Source organism: Bos taurus, chromosome 14 (assembly GCF_002263795.3).
Source record: "Bos taurus isolate L1 Dominette 01449 registration number 42190680 breed Hereford chromosome 14, ARS-UCD2.0, whole genome shotgun sequence".
NCBI lineage: Eukaryota > Metazoa > Chordata > Mammalia > Artiodactyla > Bovidae > Bos > Bos taurus.
Window position 1 is genome coordinate 7,148,019 of NC_037341.1, and position 20,893 is coordinate 7,168,911.

At 52.1% G+C, this 20,893-nt stretch overlaps 1 protein-coding gene across 3 annotated transcripts in view; it reads left to right on the forward strand.

Moving 5' to 3' along the window:
- Positions 1-20,893, forward strand: part of ZFAT (zinc finger and AT-hook domain containing) — a 156,640-nt gene that overhangs the window by 37,932 nt on the left and 97,815 nt on the right. For all 3 annotated transcript variants that reach the window (XM_005215319.5, XM_002692602.7, XM_010811924.4), the window contains exons 3-4: positions 4,311-4,547; positions 19,222-19,410. In XM_005215319.5, the coding sequence (XP_005215376.3) occupies positions 4,311-4,547; positions 19,222-19,410 (426 nt within the window). The remainder of the gene's footprint in view (positions 1-4,310; positions 4,548-19,221; positions 19,411-20,893) is intronic.

Consider the following 20,893-nt stretch of genomic DNA (forward strand, 5'->3'; position numbering starts at 1 on the left):
AGTCAGTTCTTCGCATCAGGTGGGCAAAGTATTGGAGCTTCAACTTCAGCATCAGTCCTTCCAGTGAATATTCAGGGTTGATTTCCTTTAGAATGGGACTCTCATCCAAGGGACTCTCAAGAGTCTTCTCCAACACCACAGTTCAAAAGCATCAATTCTTCGGTGCTCAGCCTTCTTTATGGTCCAACGCTCACATCCGTACATGACTACTAGAAAAACCATAGTTTTGACAACGTGCATTTCTTGTATGGAGTGTGCACTGTGCCTCCAGCACTGCCCCAGATCCTGTGGGACTTGAAGCTGAAAAGGCAGCTCACACCTCAGGGTGTGTGATCAATGGTGGGGGAAGGGAAGCACAGTCAGGAAACGGTGTGGGAGAGTTTGTACATGCGTGTGCCTCACACGGCAACTGGGGGATGAACCATCTCACAGAGGATGTACTAGGATTTGAACGGGGCCTGAAGTGTTAGGGTTTGCAACAGGATTTGGATTCTGATCAGGATGCAAGAGGGGGAGCAGTACAGGGAAGTAAAACGAGACAGGCGCCATCTCCACATATTTAGGGAGGCTTTGGACGTGGCCCCGAGTGAGTGGGTGGTGGGGGGAGAGAGGGAGCAAGCGCAGTGCTGTGTGTGTGTTTGCACACGCACTTGTGTGCATGTGCAGGGTTGAACTATGTGCTGAGGGGCCTGAAAAGCCACGTCTGAGAGTCATGAGGCAAACTGCTCAAGGACCATGGAAAGTTCTATCGCAAGGGGGCAGCAGTGAGACAAGGGATGGCGGGCAGCTGAGATGGTGGGCGGGGGTCTGGGTGCACCGCGAGGGGGTTTACCGGGCAGACATCTTTAGGACAAAGTCCACAGAGTTCGGTGGCACCTGAGTGCAGGGCTTCAGGGAGGAGGACGAGGAACCGACGCTTCCTCCGTTGAGATGCCATCACAGCGTGTGCTGGTAGAGGTGCCAGAGTCTTCCTTGCCCAGTTCCAGGATTCTCCACTGGAGAATTTGTACTACGTGGGTAGCTGATGGCAGCAGCTCGTTTTCGGTGCTTAAATTTTCCAAGTTCATTTATGAAAATTTCATTTTTAGCTGGCTAATTGGTCTTGAGGATCTGAATTATGGATGTGGTCAGATGTGAGATTCACTTTGTCACCATCATGTTAGAGGTTTCCCAAAGCTTTTGGGGTCGATTTTATGTTTACTCCTTGACAGCAGATTGCACCCTGCTAGTTGAGTTCATTCACCAAGATTTGCGGGGCGCCTGCTGGGTGGGACACCGGATCAGTGCTGGGGGATGCAGACCACTCTCGGGTCTGGTTGGCCGGGCTGCAGTACCACTGCACTGGGAGGGGGTGGCACCCATGGGTGGTGCGGCTGCAAGTGCTCTGCACAGCTCCATGGAGCAGACTCTGGGTACCCTGCAGCGATGAGTGCTGAACCTGAAGCTGAGACAGAGAAGCTCCCGCAAGGCTTCTACATCTGCTCAAGATTGCTGATGCCGGTGGTACAGTGGATAGGAATCTGCCTGCCATTGCAGGGGACACAGGTTCGATCCCTGATCTGGGAAGATCCCACATGGCATGGAACAAGTAAAGCCCATGAGCCATGAGCCCTGAGCCCGAGCTCCAGAGATGTGAGCTGCAGCTCCTGAAGCCAGCGTGCCTAGAGCCTGTGCTCTGCAACGAGAGAAGCCACCACCACAAGAGGCCTGTGCAGCCCAACACTGGCCTCAACCGGAGAAAACTGCAGCAATGAGGACCCAGCACAACCAGGAAACAGGGTTGCGGGCACCTTGCAAATCTGGGGTTCCCAGGGCCTCCCACACTTTTTCAGTTAGGTGCAAATTTGGGGGACCCAAAGGACTCCCTCAGGTTCACTAGTCTTCTAGAATGACTCACAGAACTCAGGAAAGCTCTGTACTTGGAAGGCAGTTCTAAACAAAAAGGGTGCAGGTCAGAGCAGGCCAAAGGCGGTGATGCCAGCATGCGGTTGGGGGCCCGGGGGTTCCAGACACGGGGCCTTCGGTCCTCCTCCACCCCCCATGGTGTCCTGGATGCCGCTGTCTTCTTGCAGCTACGTTACACAACAGGACTTAGGAGTGTTTCCAGCCAGGGACACTCACCCAAGTCCTTGGTGTCCAGAGTTTTTATGGAGTTTGATGATGCCCACCTGTGTGACTGGCCCCCCGTCTCCAGCTCCCCCAGGAGGTCAGACTGTGTTCAGAGGTCAGATCTGACCTCACCTGTCACAGAGCCCCAAAAACAAACCCCCGTGTAGACAGTCCCGCAGCCATGCCCCTAGGTACACGGGCACTGCGGTCAGCCTGGGCCTTCCTGGGGCCTGGGGGCCACCCATGTGGCCAAGGGCAGAGGCCGGACCTCTGCACGGATGAAGCCCCCTCTCCACTGCACAGCTGCATCCTCAGGACACGTCAGAGGAGGACCTCTGTCTGCAGGGCAGGGCGCGGGGCAGTAAGCTGTCCTGTAACACATTTCCCGAGCTCGGCGGATGTGACATGCGGTGGGCGGTTTACAGCCTCTCCACTCATTCTGCTCCTCCAGCTATTAACTGCTGCTTCAGTGAGCTGCTGTTGTAAAGAATAATCAGGAGGAGAGTTTTAATGGCTCTGAGGTGAGCGGTTTGTCCTTACTTTGCACGTTTCTCTCTTTACCTCCCTCCCCAGCCTCCCGTACACAGTGGCTGGGCCTCCTGTCCCTACAGCTGTCATTCTCCTGCTAAGATCTCGGGGCCGACAGGGGAGCCTGTTCCCCAACAAGCCCAGCGAGATGGAGGCAAGCAGTGACGGTGTATCAGTTGGCTGCCCCGGCCATGGAAGGCTCTGGCTTGGAGCTCTAGGTCAAGGAGGACCTGCCTTGGCCCTGCAGCTCAGTGGAAACCCTGCTCCTGCAAGAGCTCCCCTGTCTCAGTCCCCCTCTCTTGAGTTCCTGGGGACCCCACGTCTGAGCAGGCGCCTCCATCAGAGCCCACATTGTCTCTCTGCACTTCCCCTGCAGAGCCTTCCTGCCCTCCTCTCCTGCCCCTGTGGCTTCTCTGTCTGATTTGGGAGCCCAGGTGACCCCCTTAAAGGGTCCTCACAGTGACAGCAGGGGGCACTGTGGGTGATGCTTTCTTGGGCACAACCACAGGGAGAGCAGGAGGGACCCTGAACACATCATAACTGCATAGATGACCCTTCCCCCAAGATGGTGCTAGAACCTAGGACCCTTCCTCTGCCCTGATGTTCAGGTGCAAAGACGGCTGGCTGCTGATATGCCATGCCTTAGCCAGACAGATGGCTCTCCAGCGATGGCAGGGCAGCCAGGCTGTGCCGGTCAGGGCACCCCTCAAATTGCATCACCTAAGACAGCACTCCACCTGCCTACAACGGCAGGAGGCCCCCTCAGCCCGTTCACCCGTCTTAATTCCCACCTTCCTTTGGAGATGAATGCCTTAAAAATGAATGCTAATTAAGAAGAGATAAGAGGTGAAAAATGATTTGAAACTTGCTCCAAAGCAGCTCTGATGATGACATTTAAATCCTCTGGCCTCCAGGAAACTTGAAAAATATTGTCTCTAGCCCTATAATCTTTGGCTTTAGATTGCAATTATTTTTGTCTCTTTTCCATCAGAACAATTTGGACCTAATAATCATGATGGCTTAAATAGTCGGAATAGTTGTATAACTCATTAAGAGCGTGAAAAGCTAAGCAGCCTTTGAGAACCCTTTGCAGAGACAGTCCCTAGCAAGTTTCTGAGAACTAGTTTTCAGTGGAAATGGTGGTTTCTAAGGAGCCTGGTTTGTGAACTGGAGCTAACAGTCACAGCTTAAAACCCTCCCCACTTTATGGAAGAGGCACAGTGCACAGGTTCTGATAAATTAATATTCGTAAATCACATGATTACAGAATTGACTGTGTAATAGCGCAGAGATGTTAGCACTAAGTGATTGTCTGCAGCTGCTCATTTCTGGAACTCCTTCAAGCTTTCCTTTTTTTAATAAAATGTGGGAAGCAAAAGTGTTAGTTGCTCAGTCCTGTTCGACTCTTGGCGACCCCATGGACTGTAGCCGGGCCAGGCATCCCTGTCCATGGAATTCTCCAGGCAAGAATGCTGGGGTGGTGGGTAGCCATCCCCTTCTCCAGGGGATTTTCCCACGTTGGGGGTGGAACCTAGGCCTCCTGCACTGCAGGTGGATTCTGTACCATGTGAGCTCCCCGTGGAAACAGACATATTTCCACGCTTGGAAACCGAGCGCATGGCCCACCCTGTCGCCTTCTGTGACCCCACGGTGCCCTCTGGTTTCCTCCGCAGAGTTTTCAGTCATGAAGAGGAAGAGAGGCAGGCCCAAGGGGTCCACGAAGAAGCCCAGCCCCGAGGAGGAGCTGGCGGAGCGCAGCGCCCTGCCAGGCGTGGATGGCGTGCGGGCCCCCGAGGAAGGGAGCAGCCTGGAGTGCAGCAAGTGCTGCCGCAAGTTCTCCAACCCGCGCCAGCTCCGCAAGCACATCTGCATCATCGTGCTGAACCTGGGCGAGGCGGAGGGGGACGCAGGTAAGAGCGCACCCCGGCAGGGGGCGCCCACGGCTCGCACCCCCTCTTTTTAAACCAGCTGTCTCATTTGAACTTTTTTTTTTAAGATTTTAAAAATGATTTTATTTACTCCTTTATTTATGGCCGTGCTGGGTCTGCATTGCTGCGCAGGCTTTTCTCTAGCTGTGGAGAGCAGGGGCCACTCTCTAGTTGGGGTACAGGGGGTGTTTCTCATTGCGGTGGGGGGCTTCTCTTGTTCCGGAGCCGTGTTGTCGGGCCCAGTGAGCAGAAAAGCTGAGGTTAGAATGCTTGAGCCCGTTTGAGTGACCTTGACGGCCTCCACTGTGGCTGGCGCTCTTGAAGAACATACAGGATACCAGGTGCTGCCTTCAGGTAAGAGCTTGGCAAGGCTTCGGCTCTAAAGCAGCTTCTAAGAGAGGCTGATGAGAGTGTGCGCGTGAGCGGGAAAGTCTTCCAGACACCTGTCTAGGAGGAGTGAAACAGCAAGGGCCTCTGCTGTGGGCTCTGTTGTCCTCGTTTGATTCTTGCAACCAGTTTCGAAGTTTTCAAAATATGTCTAAGAATGTAGAAAGTTCTTACTGTTTTGTGCCAGGCTAAGTACTTTACCCCTAGAGTAGGAAATGGCAACTCACTCCAGTATTCTTGCCTGGAGAATCTCATGGACAGAGGAGCCTGGCAGGCTGCTGTCCATGGAGTCGCAAAGAGTAGGACACTCCTGAGCGACTGAGCACATGCGCACATCACATGGGCTCTGGTTCAGGATGTGGGCTTTGGACTTTGGCTGCCTGGATTTGAATCGCAGCTCCAGTACTTAGTAACTTTATTCTCCTTTAGTTTCCTCCTCTGTAAAATGGGAATAAAAACAACACTAGCTAATTTGGTTGCTTGGAGGATTCAGTGAGACAGGACTTTCTGCAGTGCTTAGAAGAGCACCTGCCGTTTCAAAGCTCCCCGTATGTGTTAGCAGTCACTGTCCTTCATAGCCCTGTGGACACAGTGCTGCTGCTGTCCTTCCTGTGTCACAGGCAAGAGCATTTAGACACTAAGAAGTGAAGCGGTTTATCCAGGGTCTTTTAGTTAGAAAGGGATCCTCCTGGCCTTTGAACCCAGACTGTCTGACTCTGAACCCCAGTTCTTCAGTCCTAGAAACACCTCCCAACAGTGAAGCAAGGCCCTTGGTTTATAAAATCCTAGCACGTTAATGCTGGGAAAGATTGAAGGCGTGAGGAGAAGGGGACAACAGAGGATGAGATATTTGGATGACATCACCAACTCGATGGACATGAGTTTGAGCAAGCTCCGGGAGTTGGTGATGGACAGGGAGGCCTGGTGTGCTGCAGTCCATGGGGTTGCAAAGAGTGAGCGACTGAACTGAACTAAATTGAGCACATTATTGAGGGAATGCACCACCTAATGGGTCCCCCAGGTGGCGCTAGGGGTAAAGAAGTCTGCCAAGGCAGGAGACTTGGGTTTGATCCCTGGATCAGGAGGATCTCCTGGAGGAAGGCATGGCAACCCACTCTAGTATTCTTGCCTGGAGAATCCCGTGGATAGAGGAGCCTGGCGGGCTACAGTCCATGGGGTCGCAGAGAGTCGGAAACGACTGAAGCGACTTAGCATGCTCACACTCACCACCTAAGATTCATCAGACATTGAGTTGGTGGCCAAGGCTCATTGCCAACACCTGTGCCAGTTGTAGAACCCATAAAGTGCTCTTTCCTTTAAAGAACTGCTCTCAGGGTGACCACATGAACTCTTACTAGGCTGCAGGGGCTGTTGCAAATAACAGACAAGGATTCAGGCGAGATGAGGCAGTGGGGTGGCAGCCGTCCTAAGACAGAGTATGAGTGTCCGCCGTGTGGGAAGTGGAGGCGGGGAGCCCTGTGGTTTTCGGGGAAGCAGTGTCTTGCTTCAGAGCCTCAGGTGCTTTGGCAGACACACAGAAATTCAGCAGTGAGATGGCCCGGGGAGGGAGGGGCAGGAGCTCACGGCACTGTACCTGAGGCGCCGGTCCCCAGCGCGCTTGTTCCTGCTGGACGTGGTTGTGGAGGGGCTCCCCGTCCTTCCACCTCACCGAGCTGCCCCCCGTGGCCCTCTGAGTGTGTCTCACGCTCACACACATGCACCCCGCCCCCGCGTTTCCTGCACTGACCCTTGGTGGTCGTCACGGCATAGTCAGAGGGGCCAGCTCTAGCCCCTGTTGAGGATCTTTTCTGATTCGGAGCCTCCCCATGGCTGGCTTATCCTGTCAGCCCCCTCTGGGAGACCCCTGGGCTTTCTGCATGGCCGTGGTTAGAGATCGGGGAATTTCCCTCTTTGGTGACGCCGGACATTCCGGCTCCCTCCTCCCAGGCCTAGGATTAACTGAGAGGCTCAGTCCTGTCCATGGGGGTCCCCTCCTCCCCGCCCCCCAGGCTGTGCTGCCCCGGGGTTTCTTCCTGAGACCCACTCTGGTGTCTCCCCTACACAGCAGAGTGCAGGCTCTTCACCTGGGTGTTCACAGGTTTTGCAGAAAGTGTCTTTCCTGGAGCTCTGTGGCATCATTTTTCCATGTAATATGATAAGTTTCCCGTTGTTCGTGCCAACCATGGTGCGTCTAATGAAAGTTAGGTTGTTTCCTTGTTTTTTTTTTTTTTGCTGTTATAAATATTACTTGAATAAATATTCCCTTATGTACATGTGTGCATTTGTATATGTGTATATATGTGTATGTTATTTTTATAGGGTAAATTCCTGAAAGTGTATTACATTTCTGGGCCAGAAAGTGTATTACATTTTGCCAGTTTCCCTCCTAGAAAGCACAGGCCAGTTGAGGTTCCAAGTGTCCAAAAGTACCAATTGGGTGTTATCATTTGTTTCCTTTTTTAATACCTGTAATGATATAAAAAATACTAAGAAGAAAGTAAAAATAGTGCACAATTTCACTGCCTAGGTATAATTTCTATTACGCTGTATATAAGAGTGAAGAGAGACCTACATTCTATGTATGTTCACATACATTTTTCAGTAATTGAGGTCATACATAATGTTCTGTGTTCTTTTTTCATGCAGTTAATGGAGCGGATAAATTTTTCATGTCAGGTATTTTTTCTTCAACACGCTGTTTGTAGCACTTTCTGTGTTGCAGACATTGTTCTCAGTGCTTGCACACTCTTCTCTCATTTCCTTCTCACAGCGGCACTGAGGACACTATTATCACGCCCACTTTATAGACAGGAAACTGAGGCAGAGCCGTCGGGAGTCTGCCAACATCACACAGCCCGTAAGGGCCGGAGCTGTACTCTGAACTCACACAGTCTGGCTGTAGGGTCTGTGCTTTTGATTGCGATGCTCTGCTTTCTGATGAAAGAGTCAGTAAATGGAGATTTTCGTTATTTTTAAAGGCCGCACAGCATTTCACTGTGTGTGTGAGCCTTAAGTTTTCCTTCATTGGTCTCCAGTTGATCGACATTGAATACTGTTTAAAATTTTTCTCCCTGATTAAAAAACAGAAAACAAAAAAAACTACTCAGGTGTATAATCTTGAGCCTACCATTTTATTCTATTATTATTATATTTTGTACTTGTGCCTTTGTTACCTTAGGTAAATATCTAGTAATGTAATTCCCAGACTAATAGAGCATCTTTTAGGTCACATATCATATGATTCCATGTATATTCAGAACAGATAAATCCATAGAGACAGAGGACAGTTGGTAATTACCAGGGGTCGGAGGAGAGGGGAGGATGGGGAGAAACTGTTTAATGAGTTTTATTTTGAATGATAGGAAAGATTTTGTATCTAGATAAAGGTGGTGGTTTCATAGCATTATGGATTCTGTAAATGCCACTGGGCTGTTTGTTCTGAAATGGTTAATCTTATGTGCTGTGAATTTTATCTGCCTGGTCACTAGTGGACGATGTTGTTGCAGATATTCAGGTTTTTGTCTTATGTGTAATTTGGGGCATTCCTTGCTCATGCTCTTTACTTACTACACTTTTGGATTGCCAGATACTCTGAAGATATTTTCCAGTTTTATCATTTGTCTTTTCATGTGCAGAATTGCTTTTTCTTTCCTTTTGCATTTTACTGAAGTTTTAAATATCAGCATTTGTCACTACTGTCAAATTTCATGCCCTTCTTATCGTAGCTTAGGACACTTATCTATATACCCCAAATAATAAAAAGCAACCTTCTATATATTCCTCTGTTATTTGTATGGTTTCATTCTTTATCTGTATTTTTGATCCCTCTGGAAATTGTATTTTTGTGAAAGTTGTGAAGTAAGGCAGTCATACATATTTGATCAGTAAATATGGGCAAAGGAATGTTCTTCATTAAATGCAGTTTGCAGATAAACTGTTTCAAATCATAGGGTCCACAGAGAATAAGGGTCTGATTCCAAGTCAACCCTTGAAAAAGTAAAAAACTTCATATTTTGAAAACAATTAGTGGGATAACAGGGAGTTGCAAAGATGGTACAGAGAGGTCTCAGACCCTTTACCCTGCTCTCCCCCGTGGTGATGTTTTGCGGAGCTGTTGCGCGGTGTCAGGGTCAGGAACCCTGACAGTGAGATACTGTGTGCGTAGTTCATCACTCATCACCGTTCATCACACGTGTAGGGTTGTGTAGCCACCACAGCAGTCAGGAAGCAGGACTGCCCGTCACCATGAGGGCTCCCCGTGATCCACTTCACAGTCACCCTCCCCACAGCCACTGATCTCCGACCCAGTGATTTTGTCATGTCGAGAATGTTACATCAGCCAAGTCACACTATGTGTGATCTTTTAAGATTGGTTTAGAAACCCCCTTTTCAAACCTGTTTCATAACTTTATACTTGGGGAAGTTGACGTGCAGAGAGACGGTTCTCTGAGAGTCGCACAGCTGCCTGGAGGTGGGCTGGGCACCAGCCGTGACTCCCCGCTGCTCCCCTGCAGACGGCTCAGCTCTACCGTGTTAGCGCCTTAAAACCAGTCTTCTTTCTTCTTTGTGGATGTTGATTTTGTTCATTTCAATGTACCACTCTCAGCTTTTTCTCTAACCTCATGCGAAAGGCAAGTTCCACCCTGTGCAGTCCCCACCTTTATTTTCTATTCTGTAATTAATTAGGCAGTCTCTTCAGCAGCGGCAGACAGGCATCGTCCTTCCTAATATGATTATCAGCTTCCTCCAGTGCTAAGCTGCATAGAAAGTGGCCTCATAGTCCATTGATTTGAATGACCTAAGTGGACTCTAACAAATACCAAATGCAAAGGTGGAAGCTCCCGGTGTTTTTCCCTTTCTGGCCACTGCTGAAGCCTCTAAAATATGCAGAAATGACCTAACGCCCGGCCGCCTAGTGGCTGACATACCCATGGTGATTGCTCCACGTTCCTCAGTTTGCCAAACACAATATTACAATTTAGAAAATTCTTGCATAATTGTTTTAGTACATGCTCGGTAAAGAGCAGTTTAGTGACATTTCAAACAGTTGACCTTGACTCTTTGGCTTGTTAAAGCAATTAGAAGAAAACAAAATAAGCTTTTTCCCTACACTGAACCATAGCAAGTTAAAATAACAATTTTGTTATGTATTCAACATTTATTTACTTCATTCTGCATCTGAATAGTAAAAGAAACCAGGCAAAGAAATTTTTTTTTTTTTTGCCTAATGCCATTATGTGGAACAGCTGGTGTTTTTGAAAAACGTTTTACAGCCTACAGAAATCAATGTGTCAAGTTTATAAAAGTGACTTCTGAACCTTTCTAAGCTTGTTATTTCTGGGGTCATTTTATGCAAGGAGAGCTGCAAAAATTTGCTTTATACTTGTTAAATCCTCCCTAAAGAAGACAAGGCATTTATTCTAAGATCTTACCTAAGATGCACCTGCAATCTTTGTGAGGATTTCACACAACAGTATTTCAGGTGTCTTCTACTATCTTTGTGTTAGCAAAAGTGCTGACTTGATCAGTAGCTGCGTAGGCTGAAAACTGCTTTTCAAGAGTCAGGTTTGGAAGTCTGCAGGTGGAAAGGCAGAGTGGTGTCAGTCCTCTGAGTGTGCCCTTTTCTCCATGGAAAGATGTGGAATGGAATGGTCTGTTTCCTCTCGCTGCTTTGCGAACCCTCGCTTCACCTCTGCTCATCAGGGAAACGCAGAGTGCAGCGGCCTCTGGCTGTACGTGGTCCGAGGCGTGCTTGGGAATGTGGGACTTGGGGACAGTTAGCATCACCTTTCTGTGGCAGCCCTGCCCCCCCCACCTCTGCTTGCCCCACTTTGCTCCCGTCTCTCCAGCTGCCCTGTGAGGTCGAGTTCTGCTGTTAAGCCCTTCAGTATGGCGGGTGCTGCTGGTGTGTTCCAGGTTACATCCTTCAACCAGCCTCCCCCATTGCAGTGGGCTCACAGATCCGGCTTTCCTTCTCATTCTGCTGCAGACCCCCAGGAGGCTCTGCTCACCCAGGGATCAGGCGGGGAGAACGGCCACTGCCCTGAGCGTGTCTGGTCACTGGGCGGCGGGGAGGAGGGCCCGAGGCTTACAGTCGGCCCAGAAGTGGCCTCTGTCATTCCTACCCACGCAGTTCATTGGCCAGAACTGGCCTCACGGTCCCACCGAACTTCAAGGGGTCGTGGAGTGCGACCCTCTCTGTGCCTGGGGTGGGCCAGGACTGGACATGTTGTGTGGCTGTCACTAGTGGCAGCTGCATGACTCCTGCCATTTCTGTGGATTCGCCCACAGCTGTGGTCTGGGGACCGGCACGTGTCCTCCTTGCCCCAACCCTGTCCTGAGCTCAAAGCCTGCGTCTCGGTCTGGGGTCCCAGAGGCTCCATATAAATGTCCTCCCCCATCCCCGCACACAGCCTCTGTCCTGGTGACTGGCCACCCCATCCAGGTGTCTGATCCAGAAGTTTCTCCCTCACCTGTCATGTCCAGCCACTTGCTGGACTTTGCCCGCTAAATGTTACTTTGATTCTGCTCTGCATCTCCACTGCCATTCTTGTGGGTCAGGTAACTGTCACAGGCAGACCTCAGATACAGGCGAAAAGAATGGCAGCAGGAACCTGAGATGTGAGGACCAGGGTAGAAAGAAGAAAGAAGTGCCCACAGAGTCAGAAGCTGAGCGGGAGCCCGTGTGACGGCTGGACAGTCAGCAGCGACGAGCCTGGGGCCTCCACCATGTCACCTGACCTGCTCTGCACACTTCCCTCCTTGGCTGGCGCTGAATCTGAGTCCTTGGAGCTAGAATCTGAGTCCTCCTGGAGTCCTCCTCCTGCTCACCCCCAGCCTGCTGGCCGCCTCGGCCCTGTGCCCTGCTTCCCACGACTCTGGTGCCCGCGGTCTCCTCTCTGGCCGTCCTCCCTGCCCCTGGTCTGGCCTTCTCATCTCTCCTGTGGAATCTCTGCACGGTGGACTGGCCACTCCACTTCTGGACTTGCTTCCCATAAGCCCGCCTTTCACAGAATGACGTCACACGCAATGGTGACATGCACAGGCCTGCTGAGCCTTCTCTCCCCCTTGTGGAGAGATCACCCCCTTATCATGGGACACTGTCTGCTTTCTAACCCCTACTTGTCCCATGGAGCCGTCTCTTCTCAAAAAAACTACCCTCCACCCTCTAAGGCAGCCCCCAAGCTCCGTCTCATCCTTGAGACTGGCACGGTGCCCCAGTGCAGGCAGCCTTGGTAAGCTTTCCCTGAAGAAAATCAACTGCACGTGACCATTATCTCTGTACTAGCTTCTGAGACTTGGAATAAAATTCAGATACGTGATACCGGGCTCGGTCGTCAGAGTTGCCTAGGGAAGGAATGGAGTGTGAGATCCATAGCCTTGAGCCCCGGGAGCCCTGACAGGCCCTGCGTGAGCTGACTGGGTGTGGAGCAGGCTGCGAAGTCTGGCAGGCATTTGTTTACCTGCTTCCAGGATTCTAGAGGCAAGCGAGTCCAGAGCTTCCCATAGGTCTGTGGAATCCCAGGCCCAGGTCCGCGGGGCCCCGGTGGTGATGCCGCCTCGTCTTCCCCTGAGCACACCAGTGTCAGCTATCGTCAGGGCGCTGAGTGTCCACTCTCACCCCCATGCTGGGAGCCGGGGTGGGGCTGTCCCCTCCTCGTTAGATGAAGAAACAGGTTCTGCCAGATGGAGGAAGCTGCCTGAGGGCCAGCTCGTAATTACACGAACCCTGGTCCCTTTGATTTCCGAGCTCCAGTTTCTGTCACTGGCATCCACCCATCTTCCAATCGAGAGTCACCTGAATTAAACCCCAGGCCCTTTGGTCACTGAGTGTCCTGACGTGAGACCTGGGACACGGAGCTGGCCCTGTGCACCTATGCTGTCTGCCGCAGATTTGCGTGACTCTTGGGGAACCAGAGGGCACTGATGGCCCTTTTTCATGGAGGGGAGTGGGGACCAGGAGAGAAGAGAAACTACCTAAATTCCCAAGCAAGACTTTCAGTTGGGACTTTTATTTTTAAATATTTTTGGCCATGCCATGTGGGATCTCAGTTCCCCAACCAGGGGTCGAACCCACGCCCCCTGCATTGGAAGCTCGGAATCTGAACCACTGGATCGCCAGGGAAGTCCTACGCTGGGACTCTGAGAGGAGGCCCTTCCTGTCCAGCGTCTTGGAGGCCGGCTGGGGGCTGGGCGGGAGGCAGCCCCATTGCATCATGCTGTCAGCGGTTCTGGGGCTGCCTGCATCCCGCCTGGAGGGACGTGATGGGGTGGGGGGGGGGGTGGAGGGCTGGAGCCGGTGACACAGCGGGCCTTTGCTCCAAGTGACGGCTCTTCAGACGAGTGGCAGAGATGCATTATGACCCCCGTCTTGAAAAGGAGTCTCTTTGACCATCACAGCCTGACTGCTGAGAAGTGCTGCAGGGAAGGGCCCGCGGCCCAGGGCCCAGCAGCCTTTAAAGCTGGACTCACTGCCGCGACTGGTGCTTCCCAGCTGCCGAGGAGCCGGCTGGAGCTGAGGGCTCGGGAGGTCCCCGCGGAGGCCAGCTCTCTCTGTTTCCCCCTTACGGGGCCTGTGCTGTGGCGGCTGGGCCCTAAGCCAGACTTTGGGGATCAAAGCGAGTAAGATGAGTCTGTTCCCTGGAGCAGCTGAGCCTGGGGGGACGAGGACCAAATAGATACAGGATGATGCGGGGGTCAGCCCGGTGCAGGGGGTGCACGGCGGGACCACACTGTGATGGGAACATCCTGGAGGGCTCCCTGGATACAGGGCCGTGAATGCCGCGTCCAGGGCTGCCGTGGGGTCAGGGGCGGGACAGCATTTCCCTCGTGATGGTTCCTGTGAAAGCCTGCAGGTGCTGAGGGATCGGGTGAGGAAGGCGGGCTGGTTCACTGCGGTGGGTGTGTGGTGAGAACAGGGTCAGGAGGAGGCGGGCTGCCAGGTGCTCTGCATGTGCTCACACGTCGTGGACCCCTCTGTGGGGACACGGTGCTCAGAGACGGTGCTCACCTGGCCTCCCCTTGGATCCAGAGAGACAGGAAGACACAAGAAAGCCCGAGGGCAAGACGGAAGGCAAGAGGGATGCATATTCAGCAGATTTGATAGAATAATCGTGGGCTAATAAGTTCCTTAAACTGCTGCATTAGCAGCCTGGAATGAATCAGTGGCAGAGTCCCAGAGTATAATCCCTTATCAGTCTGCTGTTCTGACAACTGTTCTGGGCTTTTTTTTTTTATTAATGTGGCTGATAACACTTGACTCTTTGGGGAGTTCTGAGATTTAATTAGTTCTGGGGCAATTTGGAACAGGTACTTTAGAATATTAGCGCTGTTGTTAATTATAAATGAGTGTGCATGAACTAATTTCTACAAATGTATGACTGCCCGTACCGTTAACTCTTCATCGGCCCACTACCAGGTCAGCTTGCCTTGCCTGGATGCTATTACGTGTCGGGGACCCTGAGAGGTTCCCAGAGGGAGTTAGAGGGTGAACACAGACACAGATCACCCCCCACCTGCTGAGAGTGTGGGGTTTGGCAAGTGGAGTAACGTCCCTCCGAGAGAAGCTCCTCTAGGACAGGAGGGGGTGCTGAGTGAGGAGCAGGGGCATTCTGAGATCAAAGGAGCTTAGTTGAGAGCTTTGTATCAGATAAGCTTCATTTTCTTAGTAAAGTCAGACAGGCTCATCCAAGTTAAGGGAGGGTGTGTGGGGGTGTGTGTGTGTGTGTGCACGCTTCTGTTCCACCCCAGCCCCTCGTGATCACCCACTTGTGCCCTCACCCACAAAAGGCCCACCTGCAGACCCTCACCCAGGTGGATAACACCTCCTTGGAACCCTACATCCTACCAAACTCACTGTGTGACCAGAACTAACTCATTCACTCTCCCCCAAACCTCCCTCCCTCCCAGCTGCTGGTGACTCCACTGGCCAAACCCTGTGGGAAGCCAGGAGCAGTGGAGCCCCCGTGGGACCCATTACAGGTCAGCCTCCAGGAGCTGGTGGAGGAAGATGAGGGTCGGCCTGGAGGGACAAGCGGGAACTTTGTGGAACATGGGGACCCTGGATTTTTTGCTCATTACCCTTCAGATGGGGCCCATGCCCGGTCTCTGCTCCTGAAGCTGTGCCGCCTCCGTCTGAAATCTGGACACCTCCCTGCATGCGAGGACCCTGGGCACTGTCATAAGAGTGGGGTCTCTGCACCATCCTGGGAACTGCTGGGAACTCCTGCTTCCATGCTGCGGCGTCAGCAGTTTTTAAACGCCATCTTCTCAAAAGGAGATGAAATATAAAGAATTAGGTCAATGTGCTGGGGTTGAAGAGCAATGATGCACAAATGTCAAGAAATTGAACGTTGTCTTTCCCGAATGTCAGAGACTCCATGGAACATGCTGGCTAGGAGTGCAGCCCTCCCTGCGCCTCTCCTGTTCACACAGACCCAACAGAACCTCCCGGAAGCTGTGGTCCCAGCCCAGCCCCGAGCCACACAAGTGTGTCTTCAGGCATGACGTCACCACCCGAGACGTGCCACCGGGGGAGCGACAGCATGACTCCCCACGTGACAGAGGGCTCTGCGACCTTCCCAGGCCTGAGCCTCACAACCACTCACTTTGTAGATTCGGATCCTGGGTTCAGAGAGTTCCGAGCTGGTCCAGCTGGAAGGCAGAGGCTGGAGTGTAGCTCATACACCCCACAACTCTACGCCGTGGCTCAGAGTGGTGACTGCGCTGCAGGTGGTATCAGACACTGTCCCTCCTACGTCCTCATCCACTCCTTTTAAAGCTGTTTCCAGGGCTCTTGGAGGCACCTGTGGCTGAGGATTGGAGGGCTGGGAGTACCGGTGGTGGTTGGCGGGGTGGCTGGTCTGGACCCCACCCACTGTAACCAGAGAAAGGGGAAAGAAGGAAAGAAAGAAAGAAAGAAACAGAAGTCGCTCAGTCGTGTCCGACTCTTTGTGACCCCATGGACTGTAGCCCACCAGGCTCCTCCGTCTATGGGATTTTCCAGGCAAGAGTACTGGAGTGGGGTGCCATTTCCTTCTCCAGGGGATCTTCCCTACCCAGGGATGGAACCCGGGTCTCCTGCATTGTAGACAGACGCTTTACCATCTGAGCCACCAGGGAAGACCCAATCTACTTTAACCAGAGAAGCCACGCGTTTTTATTAGGTATATTGAAATTGCTTAAAGAACTCACTCAGAATGTCCTGCTGCTAAAAAAAAAAAAAAAAAAAAATGTTGAAAAGCGCATCCTGGTGCAGCAAGGGTCATGACTGGATTCGTCGGTGACGCAGCGCGGTGTGAAGTTTGACAGAGGAGGGCGCTTCACCCAAGCACCTTGTGTTCTGAAAAGCACCCTCGTTAGAGCCTTTTGACTGTGCTGGGTCTTCATTGCTGCAAGGGCTTTTCTCTAGTTGCAGCAAGTGGAGGCCACTCTCTGGTTGCAGTGCATGGACTTTTCATCACCGGGGCTTCTCTAGTGGCAGAGCACAGGCTCAGGAGTTGTGGCGCACGAGTTTAGTTGCTGTGAGGCACGTGGGATCTTCGGGGATCAGGGATTGAACCCGTGTCTCCTGTCCTGGCAGGTGGATTCATTACCACTGAGCCACCAGGGAGGCCCAAGCAGTTCTCTTTTAGAAAAAAAGAAATCAGACTTGTTTATCTTCCAAATGCTTGTGCTCTTTCACTGGGCACAGGTACAATGAGAAATGTTTAAATTACCTTCTGATACATTATGTAATCGACTTACTATGTTTTAGCTGTATTGTCTGTCTTTTCCCACCAGCACATAAACTCCAGGAGGCAGGGGTCTCTTGTCTTGTGCCCTGCACTGTCCCAAATGCTTAGAACAGGGCCTGGCATTCTGCATGTATCTTTTTAATGACCTGTGGCCAGTAAAGAACAAATACATTCTGCAGTGCTGGGGTAATTTCCAAGTAAATATTTCTTTCTTTTGTGTGGAAATGATGTTTTGTTTGAAGATGGACCTTGAGAAAAATTGGAAATAGGAGAACAAAGGGGAAAAAAAAGCTTGCAAAGAGAATGTTTTATTAAGTACGAGAGGATCATTGTTGAACTTGGTGATAGAGAAATTCTGTTTCAGAAGAGCCGTACTTGACATGAGTACTTCATCAGATGGAGGAAAGGGTCATCACGAGCAAACAGGCAGAGGAACTGGAGAGGTGGGCGTGGAGTCAGGCCCAAGGTAGACCTGGCGTTTCTGCGCCACACGCAGGAGGCGTCCTACAGATACAAGTGAGCGTGGCCACAGAGCCTGCGGGTTAACTTGTCTCGGGTTCCAGCAGGGTCGGGTCTCCCTGACCCTCCACCCTCTTTCTCCTGCAGCTGCACTGCCCTGTCGGAAGGGTCTCAGAATTGAGAGATGCAGGGCTTGTCTGATTGGACGCCCCACCCCGCCCGCTGCCGTGTGGTTCAGTTTTTCCCAGGGCATCACGATTGCTGTGTGAAGCCCCTTGAAACCCTCCTGAGAAATGCGTCTCTGAAGCCACCCTTCCCTCGTTGGGATGGCTTGGCTTGTGTGCGTGCTCAGTCACTTCAGTTGTGTCCCACCCTTTGTGACCCCATGGACTGTAGCCCTCCAGGCTCCTCTGTCCGTGGGGATTCTCCAGGCAAGAATACTGGAGTGTGTTGCCATGCCCTCCTCCGGGGGATCTTCCCGACCCAGGGATCGAACCCGGGTCTCCTGCGTCTGCTGCACCGTGGGTGGATTCTTTATCTACTGAGCCACCTGGGAGGCCTGGGTGGCTCCAACTGCTAGACGTTTCTTCCTCTGGCAAAGTCTGTTGCTGATATCTACCCATCGGTCCATTGCTTCATGAGCAGAGCAGGTCTGTGTTGTAAAGTTAGGTCCTCAGGCTCAGTAAAAAGAAGACACAGCCCCAAGCTCCCAGAGGTCACAGCGTGGATGAGGCCTCTCGACAGATGACAGCAGAGCAGTGTGGGGAGTCCCCCTGTTGATACGTTGACACCGTGGCGTGTGTGTGTCCTGTGATCCGGCCCTGACTGGGGCTGGGGCTGTGCTGTGTCCCCACCGTCCCCCCAGCCAGCCTCACTCACTCACGCTCCTGTGTGGTCTCCACCGGCATTGGAGTTCACCCCCCCTCCCCCCCCATCAAAGGACGGCTCCCCGCGTCCTGTGGGCATTCGAGGCCCTGGATTTCACTCCCTCCCCTGGTTCTGTTCCTCCCTGCCGGCTTCTTCAAGTTTGCCCCACAGGGTACCCAGCTAAGCGTTCTTCCTCGTCTTCACGCCCCTTCCTTAGCACCGAGCCCACCACTGCTACCCACACCACCGTCTCCTGTGCCCTCCGCCCCCCACACCTCCTCCGCCCCTGTTCCTGCAGCCCCGACCACAGCTTCACAAATGCTTGCTGTTTACACTGGCTGAAGGGCTGCCCGCCCAGAGTGGCTTGTCTGACCCCTCGGGTAGAATCTTCTGTCCCTCCCCTCGGTCATCCGAGACCCCTTCTTGCTTCAGTGGGCGCACAGCAGACTTCCCCGTCCGTCTCTCCCACCAGACGGCAGGGCTTTCGAGGGTGGGCTCTGGGTCTGTGCCCCGTCAGCCTTGGCGTCCACCACGCCTGGCACACGGAAGGCACCTAGAAACTGGATGCTGAGCATGTGAATGCCTTCTTCTTAGGCTGTCTAAAGAAGACCACCGTGTCTTCCCCGCAGTGTTGTTGGCTGATGACTCTGAGGTCCGGTGGGCTTCCTGAGAGCAAGGTGAGGGCCTGTGCCTGCTGTGTCCACAGCGGGCCCTCAGTGCCCATGTGGGGGCCTGTGCCGGGGGAACGGTGTTTACTGAGTCAAAGGCGAGACTGAGGAAGCGGAGTGACCCCGAAGTGACACAGTGTCCACTTCGCTGGGGACCAGTGTTCTTTTATAACTGCATTTCTTGGTTGCGCTGGGCCTTCGTTGCTTGTGCCCTTTCTCTAGTTGTGGAGACCGGGGCTACTCTTCAGCTGCAGTGCGCGGCTTCTCACAGGTTCCAGGTGTGCAGGCTCAGGTATGGTGCACGGGCTTAGTTGCCCCGAGGCCTGTGGAATCTTCCCCGGCCAGGGATGGAACCTGTGCCTCCTGCACTGGGCAGGCAGATTCCTATCCACTGAACCCCCGGGAAGTCCAGGGACCAGTGTTTCTACCACACAGGTGTATCCCCTTTACTGTCAGCCCATAAAAAGGGTTCCGCGCACTCCCCGACTCCATCACTGGTATAAAAAGGGTATTTTATACATCCTGGTATTTGCTCCTTAGGTAACGAATCTGACCTTGAACTGGAGAAGAAGTATAAGGAAGACGATCGAGAAAAGGCCCCAAAGAGGCCGCGGGCGCAGAGAGCGGAGAAAATCCAGAAGGTCTGCTCGGGAAAGGAGGCCCCGCAGATGTCTGGGGCCAAGAAGCCCATTATCAGCGTGGTGTTAACGGCACACGAGGCGATTCCAGGTGCGCATGGTGGCGGGAGGGGGTGGCAGGAACGTCTGGTGGGGGTTGTGATCACTGCGGGGCTCTCCGTGGAGTTACCTGGTGACCTGGGGCTGTGGCTGATCATCCGTGGCCCTGGGCCATGGTGGATCACCGTGTCCAGAGGTCAGGGTGCGAGGGCTGCTCCCACTGCCGCTGCCCACAGCCTGTGCGGCCGTGACCTGTGTTCGCATGTGAGCGGCTGCTAAAATGAGCAGTGGCCCTGGAGAGCGGTTCTTTCCTTGGGGCCCCCCAGATCCCCCAGGACCCTCTCCGGGATGTCTTTGCTCCTTCTTCCTGCCCGGGCTGGAGTATAAGACTACTCACAGCAGAGGGTGCCAAAACCCTCCCCATAACTTCTTTGAAATTCTCTTTTTTTTTTTGCATTTTTTTAGTAGGTTCATTATTTATTTTATAATACTAGAGATTTCTATCTCCTTTTCTTTTCACATAAAATAGCCAGTGGATATATTACCCCCTTTTAAAAAGGCCTCTTCCAGGAAAAGATACCTTAGACAAAGAACAGTTTAGGATAGTAGATGCTAAAGTATAATAATGTTTCCGCCCCCGCCGTGCGTTTGGGGTGACAGCTGTCAGATAAAATTTTAAAAAATCAAGTTTAGGATTTTGAGGTCAGCTAGAGCCTGGCATCGGAGAAGGCAATGGCACCCCACTCCAGTACTCTTGCCTGGAAAATCCCATGGATGGAGGAGCCTGGTAGGCTGCAGTCCATGGGGTCGCTGAGGATCGGACACGACTGAGCGACTTCACTTTCACTTTTCACTTTCATGCATTGGAGAGGGAAATGGCAACCCACTCCAGTGTTCTTGCCTGGAGAATCCCAGGGATGGAAGTGAGCTGCCGTCTGTGGCGTCACACAGAGTCGGACACGACTGAAACGACTTAGCAGCAGCAGCAGCAGCAGAGCCTGGAGTGCTGCAGTCCCTGGGGTCGCAAAGAGTAGGCCACAACTGAGCAACTGAACTGAACTGAGAGCCTTTTAAAGCATCTGTTCTCAATGCTAATGGTAACTGACTATGCAAAATGAAAACGCTAAATAAATACCTCTTTATATTATATACATAAAATATTTATATTTTATATCCCATAACGTGTCACAGAAAACCCCGAACGAGCTTTTTGGCCAACCCAGTACTTCACTGTAGGGTGAGGTGCTTAGTAGAGAAAAAAGCCACATAAGATTATGCGACATGAAGTGGTTTCACCGTCCTTTAGACAAGTGTTATTCGGGGAAATGAAAACCCCAGGAGAGAGGTTCCTGTGTTAGCCATCTTGAGAGGAAGTTTCTATAATGATTTCTTAAAAAAGGATGGTAGTGTTTGAGATTTCTGTAAGTGGAGGGTGAAAAATATAATGAATTTGCTTTACTATTCATGTGCACACACACTTCTATGAACTGTCTTTGATGGTTTCACATCGTAGACTTGAACAAGTAAAGGTGACC